General features: G+C 39.0%; 1 protein-coding gene across 1 annotated transcript in view; it reads right to left on the bottom strand.

Annotated features, from left to right (window-relative positions):
- The window catches only part of LOC307008960 (spectrin beta chain, erythrocytic-like), a 29,524-nt gene that overhangs the window by 5,830 nt on the left and 7,904 nt on the right, over positions 1-15,790 (bottom strand). Inside the window, exons 3-24 of the mRNA XM_079632296.1 lie at positions 11,978-12,129; positions 11,714-11,887; positions 10,932-11,038; positions 10,743-10,823; positions 10,303-10,418; positions 10,096-10,208; positions 9,826-10,013; positions 9,619-9,736; positions 8,795-8,953; positions 5,924-6,226; positions 5,636-5,786; positions 4,644-5,514; positions 4,393-4,530; positions 3,541-4,300; positions 3,135-3,337; positions 2,303-2,393; positions 2,045-2,191; positions 1,445-1,714; positions 1,066-1,290; positions 883-972; positions 422-706; positions 108-238 (exon numbers count right to left, since the gene is read on the bottom strand). Coding sequence (XP_079488422.1) covers positions 108-238; positions 422-706; positions 883-972; positions 1,066-1,290; positions 1,445-1,714; positions 2,045-2,191; positions 2,303-2,393; positions 3,135-3,337; positions 3,541-4,300; positions 4,393-4,530; positions 4,644-5,514; positions 5,636-5,786; positions 5,924-6,226; positions 8,795-8,953; positions 9,619-9,736; positions 9,826-10,013; positions 10,096-10,208; positions 10,303-10,418; positions 10,743-10,823; positions 10,932-11,038; positions 11,714-11,887; positions 11,978-12,129 — 4,873 coding nt within the window. The remainder of the gene's footprint in view (positions 1-107; positions 239-421; positions 707-882; positions 973-1,065; positions 1,291-1,444; positions 1,715-2,044; positions 2,192-2,302; positions 2,394-3,134; positions 3,338-3,540; positions 4,301-4,392; positions 4,531-4,643; positions 5,515-5,635; positions 5,787-5,923; positions 6,227-8,794; positions 8,954-9,618; positions 9,737-9,825; positions 10,014-10,095; positions 10,209-10,302; positions 10,419-10,742; positions 10,824-10,931; positions 11,039-11,713; positions 11,888-11,977; positions 12,130-15,790) is intronic.

Genomic DNA, 15,790 nt, shown 5'->3' with positions numbered 1-15,790 from the left:
GTGTGTTTTAACTTGCATTGGACTGCCTCAGGGTTCAGTTAAGCTTGGCCCCCTCATCTCAATATGCAATAAATTCTTTATATATACATGCAATCAGTCAAAAATACCCATCTGGGTGCTCTTCAACCAGCATCTTCTGAGCACGATCCGCCAACTGCTGGATGGAGTATGCATAGTCATCCACTGTCTGCTTCAGAAGCAGGTGTCGCTTCAGCATGATCAAAGCACACTGTTCATCCTACAATCCAGAGATAATAATTGACAAAGACAGTTTATTTTAGTGTGGCTTTTAATGGTAGCACTGCACAAAGAATTTGGAACAGCACAGAGTTGACATAACTTGGCATTTTGAAGATGTTTTTTTAGACATAAAGCAGCAATACTGTTATTCATTGGCTCTTGCAGTCTGTCATAGTCTTACCTTGGCCTTTTCATCAGCAATCATGTAGAGTTCTTGTTCCCCTATCCAGGCCTCAGCCTCATCTGCATCATTGTAATACTGCTGGGCCTCATTAGAGCCATTGAGCCGTGCTCTATGTTTGTCCATCTCATCCTGCAGCTTTGCCCACACCTCCTGAAGCTTCTTCATCTCCTCAGACATGTGTTCTTCCTCTGGACTGCCCTCTGCCGCTGCCACCATTCTCCGGCCACGATCTAACACTTCATCAATGCGTGGCTGGTGACCGTCAATCTCCTTTTGTAGAGACTGTACAGGATATGAATGGTGTATATGAAAGGGGTTGGTGGGGTATATGAAGGGGGCATAATACATATACTATAAATGATTTCCAATATTAAGTTATAGAAGTAGACCATGTTGTCAAGTAATTGATGATCAGGAAGGATTTCTGGGGGTAACTGGAAAAAAAATGGAAAACTCACTTGGTTCTTCTTGAGCAGAAGTTGAACAGTCTGAAGATTGTTGCCATGATCCTCTGACATTGCCATTGGTAACCTCTCGTTCACCCAGAGCTGAGGAGCACAAATGAAAACTTCTATTTAAGATTTCTTTAAAAAAAAAATGAATGAAAACCAGTAGTTTGGGTATGCTATGTATGTACATACTATCTCATCTGCAAGATCTCTGAAGAACTGGTGCACTGCCTTAGCAGCCTCCAGCTTGCCCCTGCGTTGGGCGAGAGGTGTGAGGAGCTTCTGGAAGTCCCTCTGAAGAGTTTGCTGCTCAACCTCAAACTCGGGTTGGTCCTCTCTAAGTGAAGCATGCTGTTGTACAGCTTCCTGAAGTTCTTCAAGCTCCCGTGCACGATCCCGAACTTGATTCTCTGTCATCTAGGAGAGAAAAAGGCAGATTTATGCAGTGTCTTATAAGCTAACATCAGATATGGAAGAACAATGCACAGACCATAATATACCATAATTGTACCTTAATTGAGGTAATCTATTGTAGAATTGTAGCACACATAACACAAATTTAATGTCACACCTGATGCTTCTTCAGTTGGATGTTGGCACTGGTAAGATCCTTGACCTCTTCGTCCACATCACCCTGAAGCTGCTGCTGCAATTTAGCCAACCATTTCTTTACGTCAGCCAGGCTCTGATCAAACAGCTCAGAGCGGTTTGCGTCGAACAGCAGCCGAGCCTTCTCTTGTGTGGTGCTCTCCAGCTTATCCCATAGTTCATGAAGCTTAGCAAGACGATCCATAACAATGGGCTCATACTCAGGCTTGGATTCCATCAGTTCCTGTCCCTCCTAAATATATGAAGCATGGTTCAGTGTACACATTATTGTTTCCATTAATTTGAACACATTGATACTAAGGAATTATTGGTATTATGGTACACAGGAGAAGGGGCCAGTCCACTTGATGTAAGTGTTATTCAACACAGTTTTAAAATAATGTGAACCAACGGCTTCATCAGAATCCTATATCATCATTTAATAACAATTAATCAGACCTTAAGGTAGGTCTGTCTATGAAAGAAATTGTTAAATCGTTACTGCTATGGAGACATTTTTTACTTCCGACACCAAACTGTTGTGCTCTATTAAAGATATGGTACACATGCAATTGCTATATACCTTATCAATGTTATGAAGCCAATCCTTGTTCGATGCTAGCTCTGCCATGAAGGCTTGGTGTTTTTGCCACTTGCTATGGAGGTTTCGAGCCTCATCATATGATGTATCCTGTGCAGTCAGCATTTTCTCATTTATCCACAGTGTAAGCTAAAAGAGAGAAGTAAATGTTTATTGAATGAGAGAAAATATCACAAATAACATTTGATTAAATGCAAAGCTGTGAAATCTTGTCAATGAAAATTGTAAAGTATTGCTCACATCCTGGGTGTTTTGAAGGAAGTGCTGAAGCTCCCTGTTGTCTTTGAGTTTCCCTGATACTTCCTTGGCTTTGTTTTGGTTCTTGTTGTACCTGAAGTCATATACACAAAAATGCTTGGGTTATTTTTACTGGAATGTCTCTATTGAAAAGTGGTGTAAAAAGTGTATGGTTAAATGAACACTAGCAGACATTGCCATGGCTTTTCTTTACTCCTCCATTTCCACTTTAGAGAGAACACTTTAAAAGAGCAACATAACCCCATGGATTAGGTGTACTTTCACAAAGAGATCAATATCCATCAGGGCAGGCGCCCATCTTAAAGAGTTACAGACTGCCTGGGCAAATAGGGGAAATGCAGGCTACTCCTTTATAGAATAATGCTTATCTCACTCACTGCTGAGTCAGCACAAGTAAAAAAAGAAAACACAAATGTATGGGTGCATTAACATGAACTTCAAAAAGAAACCTATGATTGTTTTCTGAATTACACTGACATTGAGGGATTACAACAGTCAAGTATATTCAATGTTCTTATCATGTCAATTTATATAATATTTAAATATACCGTAATTCTTGTCATGCCAATTTATATTTATTTCTAAGGCCCTTATGTAATTTTTTTGTTGTCACAGTAATCCATAGTGAACTGAAAATCCACCTATTGATCCATTTTTAAAATCACTTGTCCAATGATGTCCTATGAGGAATTTACGGTAGAATAAAATGGCAAGTTCATTTTTGTGGACAGCTCATATACTAGATCACAGAAAAATGTTCTATGTCTTGCCTTGCTTTGATGTAAAATAGACCAAATAATATAAAAAAACAGACCTATCCTCAATGGAGCCCATCTTGTCTTTCACCCTTTCTGAGTAAAGGTTTCCACTGTCCACCAGCCTCTGACCATTTTCCAGTGTGCTGAGTATCTTCTCTTCATTAGCATCCATGGTGGTAACAAAGTCCTCATGTTTTTTCAGGGCCTTTTCTGCTCCATCCAGGGTTTCAGGCTTGTCTACATGGGCTAGAGTGTATTCCTTTAAAAAAAATACCGAAAAAATGCGGAAAGAGACTAATTAAAAGGGAGGAACAATGTTATGGACTGGAAATTGAAGGTAATTTGCAAAGAATATTTAGCAGTTTGTAAGGTTTAGTTTCCCCCAAAGATTACTCTTCTCTGTGATAAGAAGACAGCACAACAAAATTACATCTATTTTGATTATAGATGAAAACTGCATACCTGGTTATTTAATATGGCCTCAGCCTGCTTGGCGTCCCTCATGAATTGTTGGAAGCCAAGCCCCTGATCAAGGAAGTTCTTGCGGCTGTCCCACATTTTGTGCAGTTCATCCCAGCCCTTATCAAGACCATCCAGCCTCTGCTCCAGCTGCTGGTACTGAGGATCATCTTCTTGGCCCTGAATGACTGCTGTTCCCGTGTCCCTTACACGATGGTAGTCTTCTTCGTGGCCATCCATATCATCCCTCACAGCATCATGGAGACTCAGAAACTGCTCAGTCTCTGGTAAACCATCAGGCATATCTTCAGATGCAACAGCTTTCTGTGTCTTGAACAGCCAGGCTTGAAAATCATCCATGTCCTGTAGGAAAGTCTGCAGCTTGCTGACCTCCCCAAGAGAGTCTTCGCGGTCTTTCAGGGTACGTTTCAAGGAGTTCCATGCTGCGTCCAACTCTTCCTGTCTGACAAGTATATCAGAAGCATTTTCTGGGTGTTCCTTTACAAGCTTCTGGGCCTCATCATGCAGGAAATCCAACTTATCTTGGATGGCAGCGAGGTCTCTTTCCATGCCAAAGAGCTTCCTCTGAATGGTAATGACTGCAGCCAGGTCATTTCCAAGCTCTTGTGTAGACTCAATCACTCGTGTCTTCTCTTTTATCCATGATTCTGTTTCATCACATTCAAGATCATAGTTATGTAGGCTGAGGGCTGAATCCACTTTACGTTTCTTATCCTCCACCATTGCTTTAAAAGCTTCCCACCTATGAGAAGAGAAAAAAGGAACATTACAAACAAATTTATCAAAAGTATTTTGAATGAAACTGGCATTCATATCCAGGATTATAACTCTTACCTCTTATTGAGACGAATTTGACAGTCTTTCACTTGTTTTGTTTGTGGATGTCTGCTGTCTTCGAGTTGCTTGGCTGCTTTATTGACGTTATCAACACGAGCCTGCATATTACCCATTTCTTGAGCAAGAATGCTTAGCCTACCAACAAACAGAACAGAATTTTATGAAAGTGGCATAAATTGGAATAGTTTCCTAGTTTATGAAACACACTTACAGTACTGTCCCTGGGTTCATAAAACCAATAGCCATACCTGTTTTGTACAACTTCTAGATCTTCCAAATTCTCAGGTGTCTCTAGCCCAATCAGCCAGGTCTCCTTCTGGCCCATCCAGAGCTCGCAAGCATCCGTCTCACTGAAGATAGTGTAAAGAGCCATGGTGTCATCTAGTTTCTTCTGCCTCAGGTCTGAGAGGGTCAGAAGCTCGATATACATATCCCGGATATCACTCAAACGCCCCTGGATGTCTGGTGTGTTCCTTAATTCCTCAGGAAGTGCATTGGCCTGTTTGGATAGAGCATCAATGGTGGCACCATTCTTAGCGGCTTCATCTCTTAAGTCACGATGTTTCTTAAGAAGTCGCTTGGTAGTGTATTCATCATGCCCAATGTCGTCACTGCTCATCTGCCGCATAGCATCAACCAGCCAGGCCTTGAGGTCATCAGCATCACCCTGAAACTGGAAGAAGCGTTGGGTGTCTTGCAGATTCTGTTTACGGAAGGCGGCCAGTTCCTCCAGCTGCTGCCACTGTCTTAGCACATCATCCATGCGCTGCTGCACTTTGGGGGAACCTAAGTGCTTGGCCTGGATCATGCTCTTTCCCTCGTCCATCACCTGCTTCAAGCTGTCCCGCCTGGCAGCAATCTCATCCTCAAAGACGCTGTGTTTGCTCTGCAGTACTAGCACACTGGTCAGGTCCTTACCATAGTCAAGAGAGGAGAAAATGTGCTCCTTTTCCCGAATCCAGCTCTCCAGCTCTGCAATTTCCCATAAAAAGTGCCAAAGCCGTCGTGACTGCTCAAGACGGGATTTTCTCTGAGCTGCCAGAGCACACAACTCCTGGTAGCACAGGTCCAAGTGCTGTACCCGATCACGGATCACTTGTGGGTCACATGGTTTATAACCTTGACAATTAAGAGCAGAAAAGTAAAATAACAATGAATTGTGTGTAAAGATTACGGAGACTACTTCACACCTACATCACCAAGTAAACAGCTAAGTACATAAGGGTTTAACTGTACTTACTATCACCATTGGCAAATTTAAGAGCAGCTGCATTGGCTGATCGTACTCTTCCTGCCTGCACCGCTATATCAGCCTCTACCAACAAATGTTTCTGCAACAAGTCTTCCACTTCCAATAACTGTTTTCCAAAGTCTGGGGACAAGAGTCGGTTCTGAAGAACAAATGTCCAATAAGAAATAGTTAAAATTATTATTTTTTGCTTCAATTTCACAAGTTGCAATGCAACCGTAATATTAGCATAATATAAATCAAATCGTATAAATCAAGCACGCTATTCCCTATTGCTACCTTCATTTCATCCATCCAGCTGATGATGTAGAGCATCTCCTGGAATATACTCTGAAGGGTGAGATTCTTGTCTAGACGACTTCTGCGAGCTTTCAAGAGCTCCTGCAGGTAGTCCCACAGCCTCAAGATATTGTCTTTTCTAGCATCAATGCGTTTAGCATCATGGTATCGTTCTGCTTCCAGTTCTTTAGACAGGGCCACCAGTGCCTGAACGCGTTCTTCATATGCAGCAATGTCTGTCTCTATGGCATCATGTTTCTTCTTAGCTGCCTCCACTGCTGTTAAGTCATAGCCAAAGTTGTCCTTCACAGTAGAAAGCAAGCAAAATAATGACCATTAATTAAAATTTTCAGGTGTTGCAACCTTGAAAAGATGGGTATCTATATAAGGGTCATTCCACGAAATCAGTGCCTTTTCAACTTTGAAAAATTAAAATATAAAATAAGTTTAAACAATTTTTTTTAAATATCCATTAAATGAAGACAGCATAAAATAACAAGAAATCGTATTGTGCCATCTCAGGCTATGTCATTTTTTATTTTATGACTATTTATCTACCTCATGTTTTGATATTTTTGTCATGCCTGTTACAGACACATGCGTTACTATATACTATAGTTTTAATTATAAATATGTTATAGTTTTCACATATATGAGCAGTATTTTAGTCCCTCTTTTCACTTGAATTGTTTCAAAATTTAGATTTTTTTTTTCAATCTTATATTTGTCATTCAGATGACCAAGAACATACAAATTTTGGAGGGTGATCACATGTCAATTAAGAAAAATATATATTTTTACAAGAGAGATATTAAAAGAAGGGCTTTGTCAAAAATACAATATAAATAGGGTTACAATGGAAAAACTTGAAAGGCCATTTCAAATATAATTTTTATATTTTTTATGAAATTAATGACAGTAACAGGATTGACATCATAGTAACAGGACTGACCAGAGTAACAGGGATGACAGGACACACATTCTTCAGCGTACACTGCACATATTTGTTTACATAATTTTGTAAAGTTGTACCTTTTTAAATTGTATTACTTGACATAGTTGTATTAGCGAAGCACATTACATTTCTAAGAGATCTAAAGATTTAAGGGTATTGTAATTAGAGTAATTAGACCCATGCTTCCATCTGTTTGTCTGTGTGAGTATGTCCCCTCACAGTACTTAAAATATACTGATCTGGTTCAATTATTAGGCAAGGAAGAGAATCAGCCCTCCTCGTAGGGGCGCTCGTTGAAACAGGTCAAAGGAATCTTCAATAGAGGAAGACTCGGGACAGCCGGCAGTTGGTCATCTCCTTTTACAGAACAGCAGTGTGAGGAGACACAGGGCGTTCATACTACACACATTCATACTATATAAAACATACTTTTTTAGCGGTTATGAAGTAATTACTTATTCAAGAGAGTATGTAATTTCGGATGCAGCCTACATCTTGTGTAGTGTACTTGTTCTATGTCTATTCTAGAATGCATTGTCCCATGCTTCATTGCACTGCTTATACTGTTTGTCTGTGTATGTATAGCATTTTTTTTTTTTTTTTTTTACTATTCTGACCTTGAAGGACCAGCTTCTTGTCGATCTGGCTGTAGTTCTGGGCTCACTGGAGGTGTGGACAGGCTGCTGAGTGCAACTGAAGCTGCCTTTTTAGCTGCCCTAAACTTTGCCTGGGCTGCTCTCCATTTTCTTCGCTGTATCCTCTGCTCCCTCTCGCTGCACTCTTGTATGTTTTTTTTCTTCTCCTGCTCTCTGTCTCTCCTCCTTTTCTGCTTCTCCCATTGAAGGTATTTTGCCCTTCTTTCAGGATCTGCATCTCGGCGAGCACGGTAGCGCCTTTGCTTTTCTGCTGCACTTAATGGCATACTACTATCATCTGTAAAAGTGTATAGTGCAAATATAAAATAAAATATAAATCAACACAATAATGTTAAAACTATTTAAATAGTTAATACAAAAACAGTGTGGCAGGTGACACCTAATCTATGTCATCCCTGTTACCCCACATGTCAAAACCTGTTACTATACAAAAGTAACAGGCCTGACAGTAACAGGTTTGACAAATTCAAGCTAATTTGCTAATTGCTAGCTATTAGGGCAAGGCCACAAAAGCACATGTTGTACACTTTGAAAGGATATTACTTGTAGATATTGATTACATTAAGATAAATAAATAATTGTTTAAATTTATACTTTAAAAATCAGTAACAGTTTTGACATTGCATGGTGTCCCCACCTCAGTTATACCTAATAAATCATCAAAATAGAGCATTATAGAAGAGAGAGAGAAACTTACTTGTGTTTTAACTGTTGAAATAATGATTGAGAGATGATGTAACTTCCTGGAAGTGATGTCACAGGAATGTACCATTATTTTACAAGGGGTTTTTGGTGAGGGTAACAGGCATGACATGAAATCAGGGGACACCAATAAAATGGTTTATATTTTATTAAAAATAATGTATATTTATGCCAAAACATTGCTTAACAGTGACACTATACTTAGAACAATATGAAAATGTGATTTTTGTATAATTTTGCCTTCAATTTGCAAATTAAAAGTCCTGCTGAAAAAGAACAATCACAGGGAGGGACAGGCCAAAAACCATACCCTTATCAGCATAAATGCAATTTTAATTATTTAAAATAATATATAAATGACTTTAATTTAATGTAATATTGAGGAAATAATACATAGTACTATTATGTTTTTAAATCACAAATTTATTTGTTGTTATAGTAATTCTACGTCTGATTATTTCTCAGGGACACAAAGGGCACCAATTTCGTGGAATGACCCATAAAGACTCTCTTCACATATCATGTTACAGATGACAGAAGCTGTGGAAAGCTAGTTACCTGTGAAACTAGTCTCTGATTTTCTAGAAGCCAGGTCTCTCTCATGGCTGCCTTCCTGTCAAAGCGACGAGCCATCTGCTCCAACTTCTCCTGCCTAACGAGTTCATCTCTCAGGACCCGCTCACGGTCGTGCTCTGCCTTCTCCAACCGCTCCCATGCCTGAGAACAAAGGCACACACACACACACACACACACACACACACACACACACACACACACACACACACACACACACACACACACACACACACACACAGCTCAGAGCCTCTCAGACCACTGGAATGACTATCATGTTCAACCTCTGTCACTGTGCCTGCAGAAAATATAACCAAAGTGGTTGGGACTAGCAGGTGTCCTTTTAAATCATAAAAGTGTTTCTTCTGAATTGATTGATGTCATTCCTGGAGCTTATGGTGCCTTCCATACAAAGTCAGATATGAGATATTCCTACAGTACATGATGTCACCAGATAACCACCATACTCTATTGTTTGATGTTTAGAAGATATAAACTGTAGATGTATAAAAAAGTGGCAAGTATCCAAGTTGGTTTTGCAGATGCACATTTATCAACAGAAAAGCGAATAGGTTCTATTGTAAAGTAATATAGGAACGTTCACGCATTGATGTATTTTAGTTATTCCCTGGGTCCAAACATATTTGCATGATGTCACCTTTATCACAATAATATCACAGTTGTAGATTTCTGTTTCCAAGTTCAAAGTCTGACTTTAAGTGGCATTAGATTGCACTTTCCCCAATTGGAGGTTGGAAGTTCATACTTTCTGAGTTGAAACTAATGCAGCATTAATCTTAGCGTCTCACCTTGTTGATATCGGACACCAGTGCACCCTCTTTGGGTGTGTAGACTCTCTGATTGTTGGCCCTCATTCTGCTCTGGATGGTAAACAGCAGTACTTCCAAGTTACCTTTCTCCTGAAACCTGAAGAGTAAGAGTTAAAAAGAAATTAAAGTTGGATGCTTAACAGTCCTACAAAAAAAAAACATTTGTTCATAAATAGCCTGAATTACTTAGGTGGTTTTTCCACGGTACGGTAAGAGTTGAAAGCCTGCAGTTGCTGTTGGACACCTGTAAGGGAGTTAGCAAGCTTGCGGTTGTTCAGCACAATGATGGTTTGCTCAATCCATATTAGCAGGTCAGATGACAATGTCTCATACTTCTCAATCATTTTCTCTGTTTCAATGGCCTGGTCCAGCACCTGGAGAATATGAGTATAGATCAATACAAATGTACTCTTGAATTAAACACATATTCACATGGGAATGGACTGGCTTTTGCACCTTCCCGACTCGCTTGCCCTCAACTGCCAGAGCTTTCATCTTAGAGAAGTAGTGGTAAAATGCAACGACGTATGTGATTATGGACTTCTCATCTGGGTTCTCAGTGAACACATCTGCAAACAATACAATATAAAAATGTTATCTATCTCCATAATAGGTGGATAATTATTATAAGTTTTGACTTAATAGTCAAAAGGTGTTACTTGCCTTCTGGGTCCAGGAGCTTGGTGACTCCAAGTTTTTGTTCAGCTACGTTAAAAGCCTGCTGAAGGTTGTGAGTGGGGTTGGACCTCTGTAGATTGCCATATTCCAACAGATCTGGCCTGATTTATGAAAGAGGAGAGATTATTTGGTTTATATTTCTTTTTTATTGCTAGAATAGTATAAAGAAGGCAAAGCAAGAGGTGAGAACAGGATAAGTTTAATTTGAGTTTTTAGTTATGTTTCATTTAAGTGTCACCTTTTTGTTACCTGTAAAACTGGTCTTTGAGGATCTTGACCAATGAATTAAAGAAACAGTTGACATCCATATGATTGTGTGTCATTGCATCTCTCCTAACCACTAAGCAATGTCTCCACAAGCTATCTTTTGTCTGAATATTTATATTTTGTCTTTGAATTGTATCTTTGTTCTTGATATGTATCACCTGTGTTTGTGAATGAGAGCGTTGAAAGCCATGCCGTCTTTCCAGCTTGTGGTGAAATTAGTGATGTTTACATTGGGATACCTGCAGATACAAAACAATATCAGACAAATCCATCTGCAAACACATAATACAAATAGAGGATTTGCTGTCAAATTCATTACTACTAAAGTGCAACAATTGTTGTCCTACCCTGCAGTCTTCATCTGGCACCAGAGGAGCAGTGCATCTTTGGCAGAGCGGGTCTCTAGCCGGCCTGTCTGGTCAGCTTGTCCTGTCTCTACTATAATGTCTTGAATCTGTATGCACATGAGGAAAGAAAGAACAAAAATTTAAATAAATCCCACTTAAACTATGTTCATACCGTATTCCTCACAACTAGACATACCGTATGTTTTAAAGCTTTTCAAGGCATTAATAATAAAACGGTAAACTCTCATATTATTTTATGTACTCAATTAACTAGAAGAGCTACTGTAATACGGATCTTGGATCCATTCTTGGATATGCAGAGGCATTGTTACTTTATTTAGATTGTGACTTTTGATGTCTCAATAGTTTGTACATTTCTGTGGGAACCAGGCAGAATAAAGAGCAGTCAACAATTCCCATTCCGGTCTGTTTCCTTTCATTTTTGAGGATCTGAATTATGTAGCAGACTACATTGTTTGAAGTGGCTGGGCTAAAAATATCCTGCTATCAAACGGAGAGATTAAAAATAAATATAAGCTTTTCCAATCAGTCAAATAAATGTTAGCCTTTTCTATCAGCATAAGACACAATACAAAAACTCTGCTGTAGGTCTACTGTAAATATCAGAAAGTTTGGATTGTACACTGTATGTTTTATATAGCCAATGCAATGATAGATTCAATATCTAAACTTTTCTTTATTCCTTGTTATTCAGTTTACTAAATAGATGGGTATACTTAGATGCACAGAATGAATAAAGCTGATCAGAATGAAGGGCTGACCTGGAAGCGAAGAATAATGGTCCAGATGAGGCCCAGGATGAGCCGGTGATTCCCATCTACAATATCATGTGATCCCATGTTCTCTAAGTGCACTCTCTGCTCCTTTAGAAACTGTAGAGCTTTATCCACATTCTCCAGACAGTGGATGCGCATTCGGCCCTTGGTCGGCTTGGGCTGAATGGTGGAAAGATGGGGAATCAAAGACATTACTGGAATTAAATCAGTGGTGTTGTCAATTCAAGGTTACACACTAAACGCACTCACCAGTCTCTCCCCTGACAGAACTTCCAGTAGTCTGATGAGCATTCTACCATCCCGCAGGTCTAGATAGAGATCTGAGATTCGGCAGCTGACTCTGGCTAATATGGAATTCACCCATTTTGTAAAAGTCTTCTTCTGGACAGCCTCTCGCTCATCTGGTTTTGACAGCAAGAGAAGAACATTCAGCTATTCTTATGTGGTCTGGTACTTTCACTTCTGATGTTTTATTTGCATGGAAAATAAACTTAATGGAACCTTAATGATAATGTTTACATGAAAGGTGCTCTTAAAGGTGGGGTATGTGATTTGAAAAACGGCCGGTAGATTTTGAAAATACACAACTCAAATGGTCCTACCTTCTTTCCTTTGACTCCACCCATTCAAAGAACATGGACCAATCAATGGCACGACCGATTGATTGACACACTTACTGTCCAATGATTCTAGGTGGTCTTGGAAATGATTGGCTGGTGTTTTTTGAGTCCTGCCTGCTCCACAGATGATTAAATTGCTTAATTTTTATTTCAGTGCTTCTAACTCAGTGGCTGTAAGTGGGTTAGGAAAACGATTTTAAGTGATTTTGAAAAAATGGCCAAAAAAGAGAATTACATACCCCACCTTTAAAGAAATCAATAATATTTTTTTATAAGTAAAGAGGTCTACTTTTAAGACCAATAAGAATTTTCACTGTGATAGCAATTAAGCATGATCTCCACCAAATTATCACAATAAAAGTCATCCTATTGAGACACAGCATTTCATTTCTTAATATCAGCTTAAATTCAGTACAATAAATATCATCATGTATGCTTGCAAATGTAATTACACAAATGCTAAAAAAAAAAGCGTTCTTTTAACAGTTGTTAGTGTGCTAATTAGTAGGCCTACTGAAAATAATGTCACAATGTAAACAATATTAATGATCCTAAAAAATAGGCTTCATTTTCATGGTTTTGGAGTGAAATTAGACCTTTCTTGATAGTTTTCATGAGATTCACCCTTTTAGATTGGGAATGGATGTCCAATATAAGGAATATGTAGAGTAAAATAGTTATAAAGTAAAAAAGACAGCTCATATTGTCACAATCATACAGTTACTTACTCAAATACAGTACAATCTATGTCTAGTGTATGTAGGCCTATATCCATGTGTTTTCCCTGAGCAAGTCTTCTGCAGTACCACGTTTATTTAAGATTCTACCACAAAAAGAACAAAAATGTGCATTCTTAATGATGTGTTTTATAAATGATTCAGATTCTATGGCTGCAGAAACTGGAGGGATGGAGGGATGTAAATGACAAAAAGAAAGTGGTAGAAAAAATAGAGTGAGTGGAAGGGAGAAAAAGACGAAAGAAAAAACTTTAGAATTTGAAGTGGGTGGAGAGTGGAAAGGATACATTATTTTAAGCCTATCTAGAAACATTACCTTGCCATTTATGGTTAAGATAAACAGTTCAGTATCACAGTCAGGAACTATTTGTAACATATGGCCTTTTTCTGCCAACATATATTACATATATCATACAAACATACAATTGAAAGACACAAAAGAGTCATTTAATTACAATATTAGTTTAATACAGTGTAGTACTTGAGACCAGACTGTCCAAGACCATATTTTTTTATATCTTAGTCTTGTCATGGACTTGTCATGACGATTCAAGTACTACAACACTGGATACATTTGTGGTCTGTGCCGACTCGTCTATATAATCTGCTCTGTGCTATTGTGTCTCTGGATCAGAGCACACTGTGTGTGTGCTGCGGAGACTCGTGTGGCCCTGACACAAAACTAGGCTTCATTCACCCCAAAGGAAAGAATATTTACACTGTCTGAATCATTCAGACCTTCCAATGGTCCCTGTGTTGGCACAGACTAGGCCCTCCACTGTATAAAGGCCATTGCACACCGAGTCCGAAATTTTCGTATGCGTTTTTTCGTATTCGTGATTCGGTGGCTCTGAATTGTCAAAGTACCATTCAAACACCATTCAAACTGCTTGTTACGGATGCGAAAAACGCAGAAAATCGAACCCGTTTCGATTTTTTTTATGACGGACGAAAGTTTCGGAGGCAGTGTGCAAGTGTGATTGACATAACGTGAGGTCGTATTTATTTTTTAACGTGCGAAAATTTCGGACGCGAATTTCGGACTCAGTGTGCAATGGCCTTAATGCATGATGTCTGAACCCGTTTTGAGCATGTGCAGGAATAATCCGTGTTAAGATTAGTCAATTTTATACAAAATGTTTGTTCTGTATAACAGACTTGAAAGACACATCTGTACAGAGACAAAATAGCTCTAATTTTCAGATCTATAAAAAAAATATTTGCTCAGATAAGGACCCAAATGTTTTTCCGCCAATCTCCTGAGCCGTCCTGAGTTGTGTCATGAAAAGTAAAACATCTACAATATAACGAAACATCTGAATACAAGTCGCTTGCAAAAAAAGAGAAAATAATAATAATATACTGTACGTAGAATAAATTGCTAGTTTAAATGTTTTTTTTTTTTTTTGTGTGTGTGTGTGTGTCCAAATCAAGGTTACTTTATTGCCCCCATCAATTATTTGTACAGCCAGCAGATAAACACAAGGCACAACACACGACACAACCACAAAAAAAAAGTACATTAAAACAGTTCTGGCAATTTGTTTAATATCGAGATCGAAGTTGGGATGAGAGAGTTTCTGTATCTATTTGACCTGCATCTGGGCATGGAATACCTACGGCCTGAGGGAAGTAACTTAAACTGGCCGGACAAAGGATGACTGGGGTCAGCTGCAATAGCTTGGGCCTTTTTTGCCACTCTTTTAGAATAGATGTGTGAGAGGGAGGAAAAGTTAATACCCGCAATCTTGCTACATGTTCGAACAATGCTCTCTAGTCGGTTTTTGTTCTTAGAGGACAAGGAACCAAACCAACAAATGAAACAAAAGGTTAAAACAGACTCAATAAAACAAGAATAAAACATTTTCATCAGAGTGGGGTCAATGTTAAAATTCCTCAATCTACGGTAAAAATACATTTGTGTAAATACAAATGGTGCCAAATGGTGTAAATACAGCATCTAATAGCCAATGCTAGGCCATGCTAACCAGCCAAAGCTTGACTTACGGGGTTACACAGAGAAAAGCCATTATTAAGGGTCAGGTCGGGTAGGAAAAGCTCTCTAAGGTACCAGCTGTACAGTTTCACTTTTTAAAGGGCAATTTACCATGTTCCTGCCAGAGTTAGGAAAGCTCCAGATGTGCTAAAGCATAATAAGAGAGATAAGCCCGGCAACACTACATATTTCATGACCAAACTGCTGCCAAATGATTCCTCTTCCTGTTCACAGTTTGTACAGCAGGCCTGCAATCTAACCTCTACTAAATGATTCTCTCTTCCTCTCCATTAGAACAGCAGTGAGTCTACGAGTTTGCTTGGGTCCTGCTGATCTCTGATATTCTCTCAAGCTCACACGAAAGGTCTGTGAAATATTTATATTGATGGATTTTCCCTGTACACAACAAGCTAGTGTGATGGGTAGACACATAGAAGCAATAGATTTAAATGCAATGTAAGTGGTGCTTGTCCGTGTAACATGCAGCCATGATGTAAGCATTTTGAGTGGTCTTTATGATGTTCTTGTCTTTAGATAATCCCTCCTTCAATCTAAATAAGATTTTTCCACCCATTTTATCGTCCATCAGGCAAAAAGCCGCTCAATTTTAGGTAGCACCCATGTCCTAGGTACTTGCAACCTTATTTCTAATAATTGCAATTTTATATCCACCAGTTGTGACTATATTTCACAATTACAACTTTATATC

This window comes from Phoxinus phoxinus (assembly GCF_949152265.1).
Source record: "Phoxinus phoxinus genome assembly, chromosome: 13".
In the NCBI taxonomy this organism is placed as follows: domain Eukaryota; kingdom Metazoa; phylum Chordata; class Actinopteri; order Cypriniformes; family Leuciscidae; genus Phoxinus; species Phoxinus phoxinus.
Note: the sequence above shows the minus strand (reverse complement) of the source record. Positions and strands in the feature narration are given on the sequence as shown.